Source organism: Pristis pectinata, chromosome 31 (genome assembly GCF_009764475.1).
Source record: "Pristis pectinata isolate sPriPec2 chromosome 31, sPriPec2.1.pri, whole genome shotgun sequence".
In the NCBI taxonomy this organism is placed as follows: Eukaryota; Metazoa; Chordata; class Chondrichthyes; order Rhinopristiformes; family Pristidae; genus Pristis; species Pristis pectinata.
Genome location: NC_067435.1, coordinates 1349258 through 1370632, shown reverse-complemented (window position 1 = coordinate 1370632; position 21375 = coordinate 1349258). Strand labels below are relative to the sequence as shown.

Here is a 21375-nt window from a genome sequence, read left to right as displayed (position 1 = left end):
CTGGATGAACTCAGCATCTGGAGGGAGAAATGGCCAGTCAACGTTTCAGGTCGAGACCTTTCATCTGAACTGGAGCTGGAAGAGTTTGGGTTAAAAATGTGTTAAACAATGACTGCATCATTTTAGGTCACCAAAGTTTTTCTGTGTTCAGGGTCAAGGAAAGAGGAGGCAAGTGTGGAACAGGATCCCAAGTTTTCAAGTGGTGGTGGCTGGGGTATGCGAGGGGGCATGGTAAAGTTAGAAGAGAAGATGCAATTATAAATGCGGACAGTTTGTATTGTTTGGGATGAGTGCAAGAGAAGGGGTGGGGCAGATCTAATCACAATGTTAACCTTCGGACCCCACACGCCTTTGTTCTGGACCCAGTTTCTCTCTCAGATTCAGAGTCATACAGCAGGGAAACAGGCCCTTCAGCCCATCAAGTACATGTCAACCATCAAGTACCAATCCCATTTTTATTCTTTTTCTACAATTATCTTAAGCAGCTCAATTAAATGACATTCTTCCGTATTCAACAAATATGCAGTCTAGCTTCACAATGTAAACCTATTAACACCAGCATCATTTTGCACTGTCCCCCAATCTGAATCCTTGCTGAGCTTTGGCGATGCAACTGAACAGAATCCAGATGGAGGTTCAGCCAGGTTTCTCTACAACTGGAGCTTCTCTCTGTTCAGCTCCTCCCCAGGTTACAGCAGAGCTCAAAACCCAAACAGTTCACAAGTCGGAAATGCAGCCAAGAACAGAGTTCCCACCCAGCAAAAGATTCCTGCAGCCCCACAGCAGCTGGTCTCCCAAACTCTCGTTGTACATATAACGGAACAAGTCAGGAATCAGTCTGCGGAACGAAGGGTTCCTGACTTGATGCTGGGCAGAGTGAGTGAGCTGTGGAGCTAGGGCAGGTTTGGTTGGCTGACCTCAGTTAATCTAGGGTGAGGGGCAGGAGAGGAGCATATGGTGGGATTGGTGGTGTGAGCAGGACCATCCGTGAGGTGATATCAGTGAGCATTCCCAATCTCGATCGTTGGTGCACACTCTGAAATCAGACAAGGGCAGGTTCAGGTTGGACGGCAACATCCTCCTTGTGGAAGCTTTGTTAATCGTCGAAACCTGCCTACAGAATCTGCTCTTTACATTTTCTAAATTGTAATATCAAAGCCCCAACCAGGCAATAGAACTGGTGTAACTGGCTTCATTTAAACACTGAATATTGGAAAATTCCACTATTTTCCCAAGGTTGGACAGCAAACTCTTCCACATTCATACCCGGTGCCATTTCACAGCCAACATTAAATCATTAACTGGCCACACCCAACTGACACAGCACCTGATTGTACAACTACTTGAATAAACACTTTGCAATGAGGAAACATAACACCCCTATTTGAATGTAAAATATAAAATCTCTAAGTGTTAGATATAAAATAATTTCTGTGCAATTAGCCATCCAAGTCTCCCAATATTTCACAGTCTATCTACAGAATTTAATTTAGAAACATTAAAATAATGCATTTATACTAAATAACTTCTAACCCTTGCGGCCTACACCAAGAGGCCTCCGGAAGTAGCAGGGGAAGGCACAGCTACCTGGTGCTTCCAGGAACGTGAACAAAGGACAGTTACAAAGCTGGTTTCAAACCGTGTTTCCTGGGTCTCCCCCCTCCTTGATTTATCACCCTCCTCCCACTATTCTCTCTTCCAGATGTGGGATTCATCCCCCTCTGTGAAGACTCGTGCCCTACAAGTCCAGCAGAAGACAAAATGGCAGCTGATCGGTCTCCATGGCAACACTTCCCACATCCTTTCCTCAAATCCAAAATGGCACAGGACAAGTTCTTTTGTCTTAGGAGTCAGAGACTCGGGAAGGGCAGGCCAGCTCCCCAAACACTAACTTCCCAGCAGAAAGAGTTTCAACCCCAGGTGCTGTTGGGAGTGAAGATGCTCGTTTAATTTTACACTCCAGCCCCTCCCCGTTCCCAGACTGTCCCCTTTAACACCGAGTCCTCCGCTGTGTTTGCAGCATCATGTCTGCACATCTAGAGGGCAGTTCCTTCCAGCCCATTCTCATCCGTCTCTGCTTTCAGTTTGGAAAGAGCGGCGTGTATCCGGAAAAGAGTCCTGGATTCCATGGAATAGTCCTTGTAGTTTTGTCTAGAAGAGAAGAGCAAGTTATTAGAATCATGGAATTGTTATGGCAGAGAATGAGGCCATTCAGCCCATCATGTTTATGCCAGCTCCTAGAAACATAGAACAGTACAGCAAAGGACAGGCCATTCGGCCCACAATGTTGTGCTGTACTAATTAAACCAATGACTCCCAATTAATCTATTCCTCCTTCCCCACACATTGACCATATCCCTCCCTTCTCTGCATATTCACATGCCTATCTAACAGTCTCTTACACTCCAATACTATGTGCCTTCACCACCACCCCTGGGAGTGCATCAGGCCCCCACCACTCAGTGCAAAAAAAAAACTTGCCTCATACTTCTCCTTTGTACTTTTCCCCCCTCACCTTAAATACGTGCCCTCTAGTACTAGACATTTCAATCCTGGGAAAAAGATACCAACTATCTACACCTTGCATAGGTTTATAAACCTGTCAAACCTCCCCTCAGCCTCCGCTGCTCTAGAGAAAACAGACCCAGCTTGTCCAACCTCTCCTCATAGCACACGTTCTCCAAACCAGACAGCATCCTGGTGAACCTCCTCTGCACCCTCTCCAAAGCCTCCACATCCTTCCTGTAATGAGGTGACCAAAACTGAATGCAATAAGCCTCAATTCTTCCATTCTGGGACCTGGTGCTCTGGTTCCCATCCCTCTGCCAATGTAGTTTAAACCCTCCCGGGTTACAACAACCAGACCAGTCTCATTCCCCTGTTTATACCCAAGGACCCACAGTATTTCTCTCAAACCTCCACCCAACTCGCTCAGGAAAGCCCTGTGCAGCAAAACAGTTTCAAGCTTCTTTGCTTTTACATTACCAGCTTTAAAATCTCCCACAACCCTCGGAGGTACCTGCATTCCCTCAACCCCGTAATCCCTCAACTGCCGGCAGACAACTTCAGCACTGGTCCCAAGCTAAGCACATCCCTCAGCCCTTCCCACTTCCTCTTGATGGCTCAAAGAGATAAGTTTTCAGGAGTTAAGGTTTGAACTCCTGTCTTTGGATCCATGTTAAGTTTGGTCTGAGGGCACTGGGTAGCAGAGTGGTGCAGTCAGGAGAGCTGCTGCCCCCCAGCTCCAGTAACCAGTTTCAATCCCGACCTTGGATGCTGTCTGTGTGGAGTTTGCACATTCTCCCTGTGATTGAGTGATTTCCCCTGGGTTCTCCAGTTTCCTCCCACATCCAAAAGACATGCGGGTCAGTGGGTTAATTGGCTGCTGTAAATTGCCCCCAGTGTGTGGGTGAGGGATAGAATCTGGGGGGAGTTGATGGGAGTGTGGGGAGAATGGGACTGCTGTAAGTGGGCACCATGTGGTCAACGTGGACTCTGGGCCTTGTTTCCATGGTGTGAGACTCTATTCCCAATGAAGCACATCTGCTACATTAAAAGCTGCTCTACAAGTTCAAGTTCATTGTCATAGGCATTACATGACAAGGTACAAATGCCATGAAAATCAGCTTTTTACAGCAGCAGCACAGTACATTACAAGAGGAGGACAAACACAAGAGGACATACACAATTTGCATGACAAATTTAAAACAAACATAATGACACAAGTGCAAGTTGGGAGAGGACAGAAGAAATGTAGTCTGAGCTATAGTCTGCAAGATGGATTTGGGCTGAATGAGTGCAGTCATGGAGGGGACACACTGTTGAGAGACATGTTCTGTTTCAAATGAGCTTCTGTCTGCTTCTATTTGTAGATGTCAACACCCCCACAGCAGAGCCCCATCGGCACAAAGATCTGCCCTCAACCAAAGACACTGATTATTATAACCTCAGTCAACAGGACTTCAAGGGTGAAAACCGCTGCATTTTGCCAATTCGGCCCAAGCAGCTAATTGGACAACACACTCCAAAGGCACTTCCAGCCAAGGCTCTTCACTTCATCTCCTGCCAAGGTTGACCATACTAAGCACTCAGGTATTGTAGAGTTCTGGTCACCACACTGCATTGGAGAAGGTGCAGACCTTCCTCAGTAAAGCAGCCATCATAGTCAAAGACCCCCACCCACCCCAGACATTCTCCCTTCTCCCCCCTCCTGTCGGGCAGAAGATACAAAAGCCTGAAAGCACGTACCACCAGGCTCAAGGACAGCTTCTATTCCGCTGTTATAAGGCTATTGAATGGTTCCCTAGTACGATAAAATGGACTCTTGACCTCACAATCTACCTTGTTATGACCTTGCACCTTACTGTCTGCCTGCACTGCACTTTCTCTGTAAGTGTAACACTTTATTCTGCATTCTGTTATTGTTTTCCTTTGTACTACCTCAATGCACTGATGTGATGAAAGGATCTGTATGGATGGCATGCAAAACAAAGTTTTTCACTGTACCTCGGTACATGTGACAATAATAAACCAATTTACCAATTTTAATTACCAGATTTACAAAGATGTCGGTTGGACTGGAAATGTGTAGCTTTGAGGAAAACTTGGATAGAAAAATTGAGTTTTCTTTTGAAGACAGATAGGTTTAAAATTATGAAGGGCTTGGATACAACAGGAAGGACTTCCTTCCCTGAGCAACAGGGTCAAAAACCAAGGGGCACACTTTAAAATATTTGGTAGGAAGGTTAAAGGGAAGATTTCTCACCCAAAGACTTGGGGGGTCTGGAACTGCTCAAGAGGAGGGGACAGGCTAAAACCTTTGCCACGTTCAAAGAGAACTTGAGAAGTGTGACCTGCAGGGCTGTGGGCCAAAGTAAATGGTGGGATTAGGCTGGGTTGTTCTTTGTACAACCAGCACAAACACAGTGGGCTGAATGGTCTCCTCCTGTGCTAATGCTGAGACTTAAGTGAACTCGGTAGGTGGGGAGAAGAGAGAAACTGGGATCTTTCTTCAGTAAAGGTTTAGGGAGATGTTCAAAGTTTTTGGACTCCAATCCTTGGGCCATGTTAAATTTGGTCTGAGAATATTCCTATGAAGTAAACTGCTGTACGAAAGGTGCTACACAAATTCAGATTGGCATTGGTTGAATGAGCACAGTACTGCAGGAGTGCAGCATCCCCAGACATGCTGTGTTTCAAATGAGGTTCTGTGTGCACCTGTAGATATTACAGCGATGGAGTATCTGTAAGGAGTTTGTACGTTTTCCCCGTGTCTGCGTGGGTTTCCTCCGGGTGCTCCGGTTTCCTCCCACATTCCAAAGACGTACGGGTTAGGAAGTTGTGGGCATGCTATGTCGGCACCGGAAGCGTGATGACACTTGCGGGCTGCCCCCAGAACACTCAATGCAAAAGATGCATTTCACTGTGTGTTTCTATGTACATGTGACCAATAAAGATCTGACCTTATCTTATTGTGACAGGGTAAATGAGGAGAAACCATTTCCAGAGGGAGAGAGGTGGTTTCAAAAGGCCAGAGAAAAGACCAGTAGATTCCTTCTTTAAACGCAGCATCATTGGGAACGTGCTGCTTGAAAGGGCAGCTGAAGGCAGATTTGGTCGTAACTTTCAAAAAGGAGTCAGAGTCACACAGCAGGGGAACAGGCCCTTTGGCCCAACTAATCCGTGCCGAGGAAGATTCCCATCCAAGCCAGTCCCATTTGGCCCTTATCCCTCTAAATCTTTCCTATCCATGCACCTGTCCAAGTACCCTTTAAAAGTTGTTAATGACCTGCCTCAACCACTTCCTCTGGCAGCTCGTTTCATCTACTGACCACCCTCCAAGTAAAATAAGTTGCCCCTCAGGTTCCTATTAAATCTCTCCCCTCTCACCTTAAACCTATGCCCTCTAGTTCTTGATTCCCCAACCCTGGGAAGAAGATTAAGTGCATTCACCCTGTCTCTGCCCCTCATGATTTTATACACCTCTATAAGGTCACCCCTCAGTCTACTATGATCCAAGGAAAAAAGTCCTGGTCTGTCCAACCTCTCCCTATAACTCAGTCCCTCGAGTCCTGGCGACATCCTCGTAAATACCCTCTGCACTCTTTCCAGCTTAATGGCATCTTTCAATCAGCAGGATGACCAAAACCAAACACAATATTCCAAATGCAGCCTCACCAACATCTTGTACAACTGCAAGATTTACGAGGATGTTGCCACAGGACTTGAGGAACAGTTCTAGGGAGAGGTTGGACAGGCTGGGCCTTTACTCCGTGCAGCGTAGGAGATGGAGGAGTGATCTCAAAGAGGTGCATAAAATCATGAGGGGCAGGGCAGAGACAGGGAGGGTGGTCTTTTTTCCCCAGGGTTGGGGAATTGCAAACTAGAGGACAGAGTTTTAAGATTATAGGTGAAAGGTTTATTAAAAACTTTTTTTTATATATAAAAAGCATAGTGGGTGGTAGATATATTGATTAGCTGCCAGAGGAAGTGGTGGAGCCAGGTACATTAGATACAGTTAAGAAGTTTGTGGACAGGTGTATTGATGACAGGAGTTTAGAGGGAGGTGGGCCAAGTGCTGGGAAATGGGAGTAGCTGGAATATACATCTTGGTCGGCATGGACAAGTATGGGCTGAATGGCCTTTTTCTGTGCTGTACAACTCTACAACTCTATGAACATTTGGATAAATTTTTGAACAGTAAGGTTTGCAGGGCAATGAGTGAAGGATAGAGTTGGGAACCAAATGGATGAACTTTAAAACGAGCCATCACGGGCAGAAAGGGTCAAATAGTCTCCCCCTACGCTGCAAGATTCTCCAATTCCACATACAAGTGCCAAGGGGAATAAAGCAGCGCGGGAACATGTCCGACACACTGCGGCTCCCTCACTGAGCTCACTGCATCGATGGAGTGTTGCAAGTACTGGCTGCAGATACACACAGGGTAAGCAGAGGTGTGACAGCCACATCCCATCATTGTCCTGTTGAGTCACTGAAAGCTAACACACAGCTACAGCAGCAGTGGGGGATGGCCGTTACTGTAAGGATTGGAATACAAGAGCAGGAATGTCCTGTTACAATTCCATTGGCCTTGCAGAGACCACACTTGTGGTGTGTACAACTGGCACAGTCAGTACTGCTGCTGCCTCTCCATGTCAGACACCCTGGTTCATTCCTGACCTTGCGTGCTGTCTGTATGGAGTTTGCACATTCTCCCTGTGAACAGGTGGGTTTGCCCCGGGTGCTCCGGTTTCCTCCCACATCCCAAAGACGTGTGGGTTAATGGGTCAATTGCCCACTGTAGATTGCCCCTTGCGTAAGCGAGTGGTGGGAATCGCGGGGGGAAGCCGAGGAGGATGCAGGAGCAATAACTAATGGAGATTAGTGTAGGATTAATGCAAATGGGGAGGTTGGTGGTCAGCACGGACTCGGTGGGCCAAAGGGCCTGTTTCCCCGCTGTATCTCTCTGACTCAATGAATTCAGTTCACCTTACTGGGAGGAGGATCAACAGACAGTCCCCGGGTTACACTAGGGTTGTGTCCTGAGAACTGGCCAGAAGCTGCCTTCTCCATGTCAGATACATGCCTTTGCTGTACCTCTCCAAACCCTAGCGCTCCATTCACTAATGCTTTCATCAAATAATCACCCGAACACCACCCATAATTAAACTCATGCAATATATACCAGTCAGTACCGAATAACATGAAACACTTGATTATAATTACCAGCTTCAAAACTACATGGGAGAATTTACGTCAAGTCAGATTTCCGTAAATCAAATCATTCATAACCTGGGAGCCTGTGTACTTCAACAGAGGGAGTGCAGCGAAGTTCCTCCAGATTAGTTCCTGGCTCCGCAGGTGGGATGAGGAGGGATTGAGTGGGCTCGGTCTCTGCTTCATTAGGGTCTGCATAACACTTGACGGGTAGATGCTGAGAGGGCATTGCCCCTGGCTAAGGAATCCAAAACCAGAGGTCACCGTCTCAAAATAAGGGGTGGGCCAATTAGGACTAAAATGAGGAGAAATTTCCCCACCCAGAGGGTGATGAATGTTCGGAATTCTCTGCCCAAGGGGCTGTGGAGGTTCAGTGACCGAGTTTATTCAAGACGGACAGTGGTAGGATTCTGGACATCAGGGGAACCAAAGGATGTGGCAGCAGGGTGCAGGAAGATGGTGTTTGAGGTAAAAGTTCAGCCACAATCTTGCCGATTGGGCAGGAGGCTCGAGGACAAATGACCTCCAGCTTCTTTGGCGGAGAAATAGTAGATGGAGTTTTATCCGGCCAAGTGTGAGGTGCTGCACTTTGGGAGATCAAATGTAAAGGGACAGTACACTATAAATGGCAGGACCGTTAACAGTGCTGATGTACAGAGGATCTTGGGGTCCAAGTCCGTCGCACCCTGAAATTGGCTGCGCAGGTTGATAGGGTGATATAGAAAAAAAAGGCGTATGGCATGCTCGCCTTTATTAGTCACGTTCAAGAGTCAGGAAGTTACTTTGCAGCTTTATAAAACTCTAGTTAGGCCACATCTGGAGTATTTCATTCATTTCTGGTCACCCCATTACGGGAAGGGTGTGGAGGCTCTGGAGGGGGTGCAGGGGAGGTTCACCAGGATGCTGCCTGGATTAGAGGGCGTGAGCTATGAGATGAGGTTGGACAAACTTGGGTTGTTTTCTCTGGACCGGCAGAGGTTGAGGGAAGACCTGATAGAAGTTTATAAGATTATGAGTGGACAGCTGTTATCTTTTTCCCAGGGTCAAAATGTCTAATACTAGAGGGCATGCATTAAAAGGTGAGAGAGGGCAAGTTCAAAGGAGATGTGCGGGGCAAGTGTTTTTAATATATTTCTATATACATTATACACGCGCACACACACACACACACACACACACACACACACACACACACACAGAGTGGTGGGTGCCTGGAATGTGCTGCCAGGGGTGGGGGCGGAGGCAGATACAATAGAGGCGTTTAAGAGGCTCTTAGACAGGGATATGGACATTTTATAGGCAGAAGGGATTTGTTTAGTTAGACTTTTAATTACTAGTTTAATTAATTCAGTACAACATGGTGGGCCGAAGGGCCTGTTCCTGTGCTGTAGTGTTCCGTGTTCCATGTTATTCTCATGTGCTTTACCTCACTGCCCTGAAATGCTGTTACAAGACCGGAGATACAAGGGTTACAAGACCAGTGGGCTCTGAAACATGAGTAGACAGTGCCACCTGGTGAGCAACTCGCCACACTGCTGCCACTGCTTTCCCCTCATGGCCCACACTGGGACACGGATTCCAGCTTCCTCCAATAGGCCATTCATGTTCCCAGACAAGGAAGATCAGCTATTCAACCACAAGGGTCATCATCCCTGGCCTGAAACACCCTAACACTCCTCAGACTATATTTTTTTTCTTCCTCTCAACTTGCACTAACGTCATGTTCATTTTGTCGTGTAAGTTATGTATAATTTATGTTAAGTTGATGTTAACTTATGTTTGTAATGCACTGTGCGTTTGCTGCAAAAAGCTAGCTTTCATGGTATTTATACCTTGCGTGTGTGGGCCTGTGACAATAAACTTGAACCCGAACAGCGGTCAGTGTCCAAAAGTACTGATGCCAGCCCAGCAGTTCCAAGTTGCTGCCTTGTTTAATCATCACTTCCCCCATCAGGGGGTCAGTGATGGGCATCCTTGTAACATGGGCAGAGACTGTGGGTTCAAGGCCCAGAGGGTTCTCCAAATCAAGGATCAGACAGGACTCTGGAGAGTTACAAGGTAGCCAGGAGGGAGCTTAAGAATGGACTTAGGAGAGCTAGAAGGGGGCATGAGAAGTCCTTGGTGAGTGGGATCAAGGAAAACCCCAAGGCATATGTGAAGAATAGGAGGATGACTACAGTGAGGGTAGGACCATTCAGGGATAAAAGAGGAAACATGTGCCTGGAGTCAGAAGAGGTGGGGAGGTTCTTAATGAATACTTTGCTTCAGAATTCACCAGAGAGAGAGACCTTGCCGTTTGTGAGGATGGCATACGACAGGCTGATACGCTAGGGCTTGTTGACGTGAGGAAAGAGGGTGTGCTGGAACTTTTGAGAAACATTAGGATAGATATATCACCAGAGCCAGACGGGATATATCCAAGGTTATTACAGGAAGCGAGGGAAGAGATTGCTGCGCCTTTGGCGATGATTTTTGCATCCTCTCAGGCCACAGGAGTAGTGCCAGGTGATTGGAGGGTGGAAAATGTAGTTCCTTTGTTCAAGAAAGGATAACACCAGTGGGTCCTACTTCAGTGGTGGGAAATTACTGGAGAAAATTCTTAGAGACAGGACTTATGGGCAGATGGAGACGCATAGGCTGATTAGGGACAGTCAGCATGGCTTTGTGAGGGGCAGGTCGTGCCTCACGAGCCTGATTGAATTCTTTGAGGATGTGACAAAGCACATTGATGAAGGTAGAGCAGTGGATGTGGTGTACGTGGATTTTAGTAAGGTGTTTGATGAAGTTCCTCATGGAAGGCTCATTCAGAAAGTCAGGAGGCATGGGATCCAGGAAAACTTGGCTGTGTGGATTCAGAAATGGCTCTCCCATAGAAGACAGAGGGTTGTTGTAGATGAAGCATATTCTGCCTGGAGGTCGGTGACCAGTGGTGTTCTGCAGAGATCCGTTCTGGGACCCCTGCTCTTTGTGATTTTTATAAATGATTTCAATGAGGATGTGGAAGGGTGGGTCAGTAAGTTTGCGGATGACACAAAGGTTGGAGGTGTTGTGAATAGTGTAGAAGGTTGCTGTAGGTTATAACAGGACATTGATAGGATGCAGAGCTGGGCTGAGAAGTGGCAGGTGGAGTTCAACCTGGAAAAGTGTGAAGTGATACACATTGGAAGATCAAATTTGAAGGCAGAATACAAGGTTAATGGCAGGGCTCTTAGCAGCATAGAGGAACAGAGGGATCTTGGGGTCCTCGTCCATAGATCCCTCAAGGTTGCCGCGCAGGTTGATAGGGTTGTTAAGAAGGCGTATGGTATGTTGGCCTTCATTAGTCGGGGTATTCAGTTCAAGATGCCTTTCACTGTGTGTTTCGATGTACATGTGATTAATAAAGATCTTATCTTATTGTTCCAGGGGAACTTAAAGTTTACAGGACATCGGGAATAAAATGTTACATCAGTGATGGTCACTGTGAACCTAACTGGATGGTCATCCAGATCCACCTGATTCATTAATGCCCTGTAGAGGAGCAAGTCTGCCCCACATTATCTCCAGACCCACCAAAGTGGTCGATCTTTAGGTGCCCAGCAACTTATTGACCCTTGACCTAGGTTAGAAGCCAGAGAAAGGGAAGTACTCACTTTGCACGTCTCAACCACTTAATAGCCTCCTCCTTTCGATCCTGTTGAATGAAGAGCAGACTGAGCTCCAGGAGTGCATTAGGACTAAGGTAGTGATCGTATTTAATTTTCTTCGCACTGTGGACAGAGGGTGGGAGACGAGTTGATACACCGACCTCTGCTGCGGCCACCTTCACCCTCCCCACCGGCTCGTGCCGCACCCCCTCATACTTACTGTTCGTAAATGTAGACAAAGCACTGTTCTGCTTCCAGGATCTTGCCCAGGTGCCTCAAGCACAAACCCTTCAGCAGCTTCACCACACACTTGTCATCAGCCAGGTATTCATTAGCTGAGGAGAGGGACGAAGAGAGTTTATCAAGAAAAAATTAATGAAACGCTGATGCTGGAATCTAAGATGAAAACAAGGTGCTGGAAACACTCAGCAGGTCAGGCCACATCTGGGGGAAGAGAAACAGCATCAATGTTTCATGTTGAAGTCAGAGAGCTTGTTGAGTTCCAAACTAAAAGGGACAGAGCTCTCAACAATTGGATGACCAGTTGTTGAAGTTCTGCGCCAGCCTAGGGGGATGACTCCTGATGCCAACTCTCACTGGGGGCATTCCCCCACACCAGCCCATTGACTATGCGTAGAAGTAGACGCTGTAGGTACCCAGCTACAAGCTGGTGACAATAATCGCAGCTCAGAGAGTCTTGGGTTCAAGCCCCACTGTAGAGAGCACAAATATTGAGACTTGCTCACCAGTGCAAGGGAGTGCTGCACTGTCATAGGAACAGCCTTCCTGATGACACATTAAACCTCTCGGATGCATGAAGCTGCTGTGGTTTTATTCAGAAGGGCTTAGATTGTCTGAACCCAAATCACCCACTGCTCTTAACCACCTTATTTCCAAGTCACTATTTGACAACCTTGTATGCAAATTCCATTGATCTTTTGCACCAAGATTCCTTACAAGTGACAGCAACATTTTAAGATCTTGAGAAATTTTACATAATAAAAGCAGCTTTTCACTGACCTTCTCTACACAATGCAAGGTCTCGGTTCCGAATTCCCCGGGACCCAACACCACAGATGTAGTCGGATCACACACATTAATGTTTGTCGACCTGGAACACTGGTGCTTTTGTACACCTGGTATATTTTTTTATCTGGGTGTAACACTGCTTAAATGTAAATATTTATTACAAAACATTTAAAAATGTCTACTCTTAATTGCCAAAAACTCTTCCTCAACTCCCAATAAGGATAATTTTCATGAAGGAAGGGCAAGGATTCTGTGGAAGATAAGATCAGGGTCTAATGGGGGGGGAGGGGGTGGGAGTTGCTGGCAGGTCCTTCAGTTTAAGATGGAATTTGGCAAGTCTTCAAGTTCCACCTTAAACTGACAACCTCCACAATTATCCATTTCAAGGGGCAGCATTTGAGCTCCAGTTGTTCTGCCATGGTAGTATTGACCTTCACCCTTGCTCCCCAGGTCACACACTCTTCCAGTGCTAATAGTGAGGCTAGACTGAGATCCACGTCTTTGGCTGCTGCTGTTTTATCTCCTGGCTTTGCCTGCCTTCTGATCAGGAACTCCAGAGACACACCTGCACCCAGAAAGGTTCAGCATCAGCAGAGACCAATGAGCATTTGACCTACAAATGCCCAAACTGAAGTCTGAAACAGAAGAAGAAAATGCTGGAAACACTCAGCAGATCAGGCAGCGTCTGTGGAGAGAGAAACTGAGTTAATGTTTCAGCTCAAAGAGCCCTTCATCAGAACTTGGGGAAGTTAAAAAATACAAGTTAGTTTCAGGTTACAGCGAGGGTTGGGAGGGATGGAGGGGACGAAGGAAATCTCTCTGGTAGGGTGAGCCCAGGGTTGTCAAGGCAATTCCAAAAGTTATGGAGCATCTGGTTAATTGATTAACAAGGGAAGTTGGGAAAAGAGAGAAACAAAAGGGAGATGTCAAAGCTGTGAAATGCAAATCTAAGCTGTTGGAGAAAACGGAAACAATAAAAGGGGGAATTCTGGGAATGCTCATCAGATCAGCCAGCGTCTGTGGAGAAAGAACAACTGAGGTAATATCACAGGTGGAGACCAGTTCTAGTACAAGCAGAGAAGGGGAAACATCTGAAATTGTTGAATTCAGTATCGAGTCCCGAAAGCTGCGACATGCCCAGACAGAGGACAAGATGCTGCACCTCAAGCTTACATTGTGCCTCACTGGAACAGTGCAGGAGGCCACGGACAGCACAGAGTGGGAGCAGGGCGAAGAATTAAAATGACAGGCAACTGGAAGCTCAGGGCGTTCCTCAGAGCTGAACAAAGGTGCTCAGTGTTCACCCAATCAGCATTTGCTTTCTCCAGCATAGAGGAAACCAGATCACAGGCACCAAATGCAGTAGACTAGAGGTGCAAGTGATTCACTGCTTCACCTGGAAGTACGGTGGGCCCTTGATGGAGGGAAGGGAAGAGGTAGAAGAGGTGTTGTATCGGAAACTGCCAAGAGGAGTGTTTGGTGATGGAAGAGCAGACCAGGAATTTGCAAAGGGACTGGTTGCTTCAGAATACTGGAAGGGAGGGGGATGATGCACTTGGTGGTAAATCTCATTGAAGGCATTGGAAGTCGTGCAAGTGGTCTGCTGACTGTGGAGGCCGGTGGGGTGGGAAGTCGGGACTAGAAGTATTCCACCCTGGCTCTGGTCAGGAGGAAAGAGCATGAGAGTAGAGGTGGTGGATACAAATGAGACATGATTAAGGGTTCTGCCAACCACAGCAGATATTGCGTGTCCTCTCCCTCTCCAACACTCTCTGCAACTTGTTTTCTCCCTTTTCCAGTTCTGGCAAAACGTCTTCAACCTGAAACACTGACTCAGTTCAGCCTCCCACAGATGCTGCCTGACCTGCTGAGTATTTCCAGCATCTGCCGTCTCTGTATTTCCACACTCCAGTCTACCACTGGAGGTGCATCTCTCAGATGGGCCATCAAAGACCATAGTCAACACTACTGCACCACTCAAAGAGCACAGAGCTCTGCAGGTGCCCGGCCAACATTCCTCCCTCTACCAGCACCAAAACCTAATCAGGTTTGTTGCTGCTGAGACGTTGCTGAGGCCAAAGTTGCCCATTGAATGTCAACTGCATGGGATGTTCCTGAGGCACGGAGGGTGTTTGGAGTCCAGTCCATACATACGTGCCGCCTGCTCCAGCCCTGCCTCAGCTTCACAGATCGTTTCCAACATTTCCTCTGTTAGCTTCCACTGTTTGCCGATCACCGTAAAACCGTTCCACATGTACATCATCTCCTGGAGTGGGGATGAGCAGGGTAGAGAGGAAGGTGGAAGGAGGAGGGGAGGAGAGAGCCAAGAAAATCAACGTCCATTTCCGAGAAAATTATTGTCCACTTTGGACTATACAAGGGGTTAATGCTTTGATGCAATCATTAATTCATTGGTATGGAAGGAGTTAATTGTACCAAACACACTATCATATTATGGAAAAACAGAAAACACTGGAAACACTCAGCAGGTCAGGCAGCATCTGATAAAAGGAAAGCAGAGTTTACGTTTCAACTCAAAAACCCTTCATCTTCAAGTTGGAATGTTAACCGTTTCTCTCACCACAAATGCTGCTGACTCGACTGTTTCTAGAATTTTGTTTTTATTTCATTATTTCCAATATCTGTAGTTCTTTGATATATTGGTCAACTTCTCTTTAAAATCCTTCTCTCTCAATGCCTGCTGGACCAACTCCAAAACCTCACCCACTTTCTGCTCCAACAATCTACACAACCCACACACTGTTCCTTCCCTATCCTGTCCTTTCCCAGTGGGATCCTGCACTCTTGGCCTGGACTTCTCACCACGGGAAGGGTGACCGACGTGTACACAGACCTCCTGGTTGTACTGCGCTCCCCGTGGGATCGTGTTGAACTCACCAGAGCCGGCACTGGCAGCCTCACGGGATCGTTGGACTTGTACCTCCGGGCTTTCCTTATCGCAAACTTCTCAGTGGGGGGAGACTTTCCCGCAATCTTCTGCTTTAGCAGAGGGACCTGCCTGTGGGGTGGGGGAGCAGAAAGAAGGGAAGAGGAAAAGATTGTTGGGTTTCCAAGAAACATGAACCGTTAGGAGCCTGTTCAATAACCAGCTCTGTGGACACAAAATCCTAGACTTAGGAAGTTCATCAATTGTTTTTGCTTTCAGGAACTTCTCCTCAGAGCTCCACTACCTTCTGGTGGCACAGTACGATGCAGAACTAGAATCGATTTATGGTTTTGGTTTCTCTCCTCAGCATGAAGGTGATGTTGCAGCTCTAAAAAAAACTCTGGTCAGACCACACTTGGAGTGTTGTGTTCAGTTCTGGTCGCCTCATTATAGGAAGGATGTGGAAGCTTTAGAGAGGGTGCAGAGGAGATTTACCAGGATGCTGCCTGGATTAGAGAACATGTCTTATGAGGAAAGGTTGAGCGAGCTAGGGCTTTTCTCTTTGGAGCAACACAGGATGAGAGGCGACTTGACAGAGGTGTATAAGATTTCGAGAGGCATAGACAAAGTGGACAGCCAGCACCTTTTCCCCAGGGCGGCAATGGCCAATACCAGAGGATATCCATTTAAGGTGAGTGGAGGGAAGTTTAGGGGAGATGTTGGAGGTGTTTGTTTTAAATTACACAGCGTGGTGGGTGCCTGGAACACACTGCCGGTGGTGGAGGTAGGGGCTGATACAATAGGGACATTTAAGAGAGTCTTAGATAGGCACATGGATGTAAGTAAAATGGAGGGTTATGGGGTGAGTAGGAGGGAAGGGTTAGACTGATCATGGAGTAGGTTTATATAGGTCAGCACAACATGGTGGGCCGAAGGGCCTGTACTGTTCTATGTTCTATGAAAAGAAATGGTGAAGGGACCACTGACCAGGAACCCCATCCACCATTCCCGCAGCCGATCTTTGACCTCAGCCACAGCTAGGAGAAGCGCTGCCTCACAGCTCCAGGGACCCAGGTTTAATCCAGATGTCCACTGCTGTCTGTGTGGAGTTTGCATGTTCTCCTGGTGACCCCGTGGGTTTCCTCCCATGTCCAAAGGACGTGCAGGGTTGGGGGGTTAATCGGCCACTGTAAATTGCCCCTAGTGTGGGGGCGAGGCGTGGAGTGCAGGGAATGTCATAGAGAAATACAGTGGGGAAATGGGCCCTTCGGCCCACTGAGTCCGTGCTGACCATCAACAACCCTACATGGATCCCTTCTTTCTTTTCCCCTTCCCCCCCCCCCCCCCACATTGTCATCAACTCCCCCCAGATTCTAACACCCAGCCACACACCAGGGGAAACTGTTACAGCAGCCAATCAACCAGAGGGAAAATGCAAGTGGGTGGTTGATGGTTGGCACAGACTCAATGGGCCAAAGGGCCCGTGTGACTGACTCAGCTCCACTTTCCACTGCCATTTCATTCCTGCGCTGATTCAGGGCATGACTGTACTCAACAGAATGGCCTCTGGGCAAGGCAATCCCTCCAGTTTGGAACAGAGTATGAGTAGTTAACTTCTGAAGGAAATTCATTTATCTTGTGCACTTGGGCTTTTGGAGAGCAGGTGCCACAAGTTCAGGTGAAATTCATCGAAGAATATAAACAGTTGAGGAGCAAACCCTGCCAATTGGAGCAATGTTACATCAGAACCCGCCACCACCAAGAATAACTTAATTTTCCAATAAGGTTTAAAACTTGCAAAGTTCGATCAGCGAGCTGCCCAGGAGGCAACGATGGTAGGTCAGGTACACAGGGAAAGGATGAGGAGTCCGTGCATTCTGTGCGTGTGTTAACAGGAGATGTTCTGGTAAGGAATGCAACTTACCTGAACAACTCTACTTCATCATCTCCAAAGGGTTTTGCTTCATGTTCAGGTAACATACTCAGATACGCTGCTTTCATGTAGACATACATCGCCTGAGGGACAATAGGACAAACCAGCTTAACTGGTTGACTGCAATCTATTGTAGATGTGTTCAGTTCTTCCTTCACCAGCAAGGCCATTACTTATTGCTACCCCTAACTGTCCTCTGAACCAGGCCAGTTAAACAAGGAAGGGAGCAGTGAACCACTTGGGGTCTCAGTGTCAATGTTACCAGATTTTACCCAATTACTTCAATTTAACCTTGCCAGCTGAGTGGCAGGATTCAAACTCGCCTTTCCAGATCATTGTCCAGGGTTCTGCTACCATACTAAAGCTGAAAAGTAATTGTTTTACAGGTGTTCTATTTTATTCAGGGTCTGAATATAACAACCGTATATAGTGTAGGGTGTTCATTATTTACAGGAACACTGGCAGAACTGACTTGGTGCTAAGGGATTAGATGGGGCAGAATTTATGTGTGTCCAGGAAAACTTTCTGAAGCAATATGTAGATGTCCTTACTAGAGAAGGGGTTCCGCTTGACCTCCTCCTTAGAACGGAGGCAGAGCAAGTGGCTGATGTGTCAGCGGGAGAGCATTTTGGGACCAGTGACCATAACTCAAGATGGTTATGGAAAAAGATGAGACAGGGTTGATTTTCAGATTGGAGACCTGTGACCAGTGGCATGCCACAGGGATTGGTGCTGGGTCCTCTATTGTTTGCCATCTATATTATTGACTTGGATGAGAATGTATGTGGCGTGATTAGTAAGTTTGCAGATGACACCAAAATTGGTGGTGTGGTGGACAGTGAAGGTTGTCTAAGGTTACAACAGGATCTAGGTCAATTGGGGAAGTGGGCCAAGGAATGGCCAGTGGAATTTAACTCAGACAAGTGCAAAGTGATGCACTTTGGGATGTTAAACAAAAGGCAGGACTTGCACATTGAATGGGAGGGACCTGGGGAGGGTTGTCGAGCAGAGAGACCTTGGGATACAAGTGCATAGTTCCCTGAAAATGGGAACACAAATAGACAGGGTGGTGAAGATGGTGTATGGCATTTTTGACTTCATCAGCCAAGGCACTGCGTTAGGTCGTCACATTACAGTTGTACAAATGTTGATTTGGCCACACTTGGAGTATTGTGTGCCATTCCAGTCACCACACTACAGGGAGGATATGACTAAGCTAGAGAGTGTGCAGAAAGGATTCACAAGGATGATGCTCAGATTGTAGGGCTGGAGTTATCAGGAGAGATTGGATACGTCTTCCCTGGAGTAGAGGAGGCCGAGAAGTGACATGATAGAATAAAATTATGAGAGGCATAGATAGGGTAGAAGGCCAGAACCTTTTCCCCACAGTAGGGGGCATCTAGAACTAGAGGGCATAGGCTTAAGGTGAAAGGGGATCTGAGGAGTAAATGTTTCACACACAGAGTAGTTGGTGTCTGGAACGAGCTGCCAGAGGTGGTCGTGGAGGCAGGAACAGTAACAACATTTAAGAGGCATCTGGGCAGGTACTTTAATGAGCAGGGCACGGAGGGAGATGGAATTAATGCAGGCAAGTGGGGTTAGTATAGGTAGGCATGGTGGTCAGCATAGACACGGTGGGCCGAAGGACCTGCTTCTAAGTTGTACAACACTACAACCCTAACTGGAAAATAGCAACTGGAGGAAAGTTTAGATAGGCTGGGGTCATTTCAGTTAGACAGAGCTGAGGAGAGGATTAAGTGAGGGATATAAAACAATGAGGGGCCTAGTCAGAGTGAGTAGGAAGGATGCATTTCCTTTGGCAAAGGGTTCAAAACCCAGGGGGCATAGATTCAAAGTATGGGGACAGGGATTACAGGGGAGATGAAGAAAGATATTCTTCACCCAGAGGGTGGGGTCAGGAATTCATCCACAGAAAGAGTGGGAGAGGCAGAAACCACCTCCACATTTAAAGTGCCTGGAGGTATACTCTGACCCCTGACCTCCCACCTTGTGCCGGCAGCTGGGATTACACTTCACCTCTTTATCGACCAGCAAAAACACGGGCTGAATGGCCTCCTCCTGTGATGCAAATTGTCTACAATTCCCAAGGACAACCCTTCTCCAAGTCCCAAGTGTGGCCCTCACCTTAGACCAGCGGCTCTCTTTGCTGAGGAGGTCCGCGTAGAAGTAAGCCATCTTCCACAGCCGCTTGTAGGTGAAGCACCACATCAGCTCCCAGTAGCACATGTGGTGGAACTGCTTCCACACTTGCTGCGCCGCGCAGCCCTCCTCAAACCTCTGGATTGCCTGTGTGGACACAACAGAGCTCACCTTACCACAGATCCCCTCTGGCCCCCAATGGGACCAAAATCACCCATTATTTCAACACTTGCCTTTACGTAGTGCCAGTCACATTCCTTTCACACACAAACACCACCCACCCCCATTACAAAGCAGTCTACAGCCAATGAAATACTTCTGACATTCAGACGATGATGAATTAGAACATAGAACAGTACAGCACAGGAACAGGCCCTTTGGCTCACGACGTTGTGCCAAACTAATTAAACTAATAATTAAACACCCAATTAAACTAGTGCCTTCTGCCTACTCAATGTCCATATCGCATCATTCTCTGCACATTCATGTGTCTCTTAAACACCTCAATCGTATCTGTCTCCACCTCTGGTAGCACATTCCAGGCACCCACCGCTCTGTGTAAATAAAAAACCTGCCCTGCACATCTCCTTTGAACTTACCCCCTCTCACCTTAAATGCCTGCCCTCCAGTATTAGACATCTCGACCCTGGGAAACAGATACCGGCTGTCTACTCTATCTGTGCCTCTCATAACTTTATAAACAAGAAAATGCAAGAACACAACAGCCACTGTGCAGTCACGATCTCCTGTAGATGGTCACGTAGTGATGACTGATAGCCAGCCTTAGACATGTTGGTTGTGGGATAAATATTGGCCTGGATACCAGGAGCAACCCTTGTGTTTCCTCAAACCCCTTCAGCAGTATCTCTCAGAGTCAAGAAACTGCAGATGCTGGAATCTGGACCTCAGCAGGTCAGGCAGCATCTGTGAAGGGAAATGGACAGTTGACGGTTCAGGTCAAGACCCTTCGTCTAGACAGTACCTCTTGCATCCACTGCACAGATCAGACTGGACGTTGGTTTAACTCCTTTCCAGAAGAGGATACCTCGGACAGTGTAGCACTTCCTCATACTGCACTGGAGAGTTACCTTGGTTTTATGGACAAGAGTCTTTACAATGGGATTTCAATCAAAGACAAAAGTGCTTCCCACCAAACTACTGGATATTCACTGGTATTTTTAAACACATACCAGTTAATCTGCACCACGTTTCCCCAGGTCAGAAGTAGGGGTGTCTGCAACAATCAGCAACCTGCTCTCTAATGCCCCACTTAGCTGGAGAGTTAGCCAATGGAAGCCACATTAAGGCAGATTGATGAAATGCAATCAATGGGTTAAAATCTGCCTATCACTTGGTTAATACTTTCACTAACACAGCCGTACAGGTCTATGTTTACCACTAATATCGTACAGCAGGTTAATCTGCAGTAATTTTCTTGGAATTGTCTGTCAAGCAGGCTATTGAAAGCAAAAGCTTTGAACCGTTGGACACAAGATGAGAGGCTAAGATTAGCAAAGGAATGGATTATGATTGATCAAATAGCCTTCTTTTGTGGATTTCTGATCCAATGAGAATTTCTACAAATCTTATGATTTCACCTGTAGCTGGACAGCACATCAGTCAGTCTGAAAGCAGAATTTCTACCAAAGGAAAATTCTTACAGCTCAGTGAGAGTTCTGCAACTCCTTCCGAGGCTCGTGTCTCTGTTACCTCTAGAATTGACACTTCCTACATACCCCAGCTCCTCTTTCAGACTACCCTCCCCAAGCAGAAGCTATCCACACCTCCGTGTCCTAACTCACCCCAAGACCCTGTCACACATTGTTGACCCACTCCCAGATCCTGATAAAGCAACATTTCCATTCTAAAATTGCACACCTTCATTTTTAAATCCCTTTATGATCCCAACACTCCATCCCTGTAGTCATCTCTGTTCCTCCTGCGATCTCTACACTCCTCCAAGCTGGGCCTGTCATTGTCAGTCACGCCTTCAGCTGCTCAGGACGTAACTTTGTTATTATTCT

General features: G+C 47.0%; 1 protein-coding gene across 1 annotated transcript in view; it reads right to left on the bottom strand.

Moving 5' to 3' along the window:
• Positions 1-436: 436 nt before the first annotated feature.
• zgc:158403 (tetratricopeptide repeat protein 39A) overlaps positions 437-21375 on the bottom strand; it is an 84750-nt gene continuing 63811 nt past the window's right edge. The window contains exons 12-18 of the mRNA XM_052041869.1: positions 19337-19498; positions 17183-17274; positions 15270-15390; positions 14526-14637; positions 11563-11677; positions 11349-11465; positions 437-2151 (exon numbers count right to left, since the gene is read on the bottom strand). Coding sequence (XP_051897829.1) covers positions 2037-2151; positions 11349-11465; positions 11563-11677; positions 14526-14637; positions 15270-15390; positions 17183-17274; positions 19337-19498 — 834 coding nt within the window. The 3' untranslated portion in view covers positions 437-2036. The remainder of the gene's footprint in view (positions 2152-11348; positions 11466-11562; positions 11678-14525; positions 14638-15269; positions 15391-17182; positions 17275-19336; positions 19499-21375) is intronic.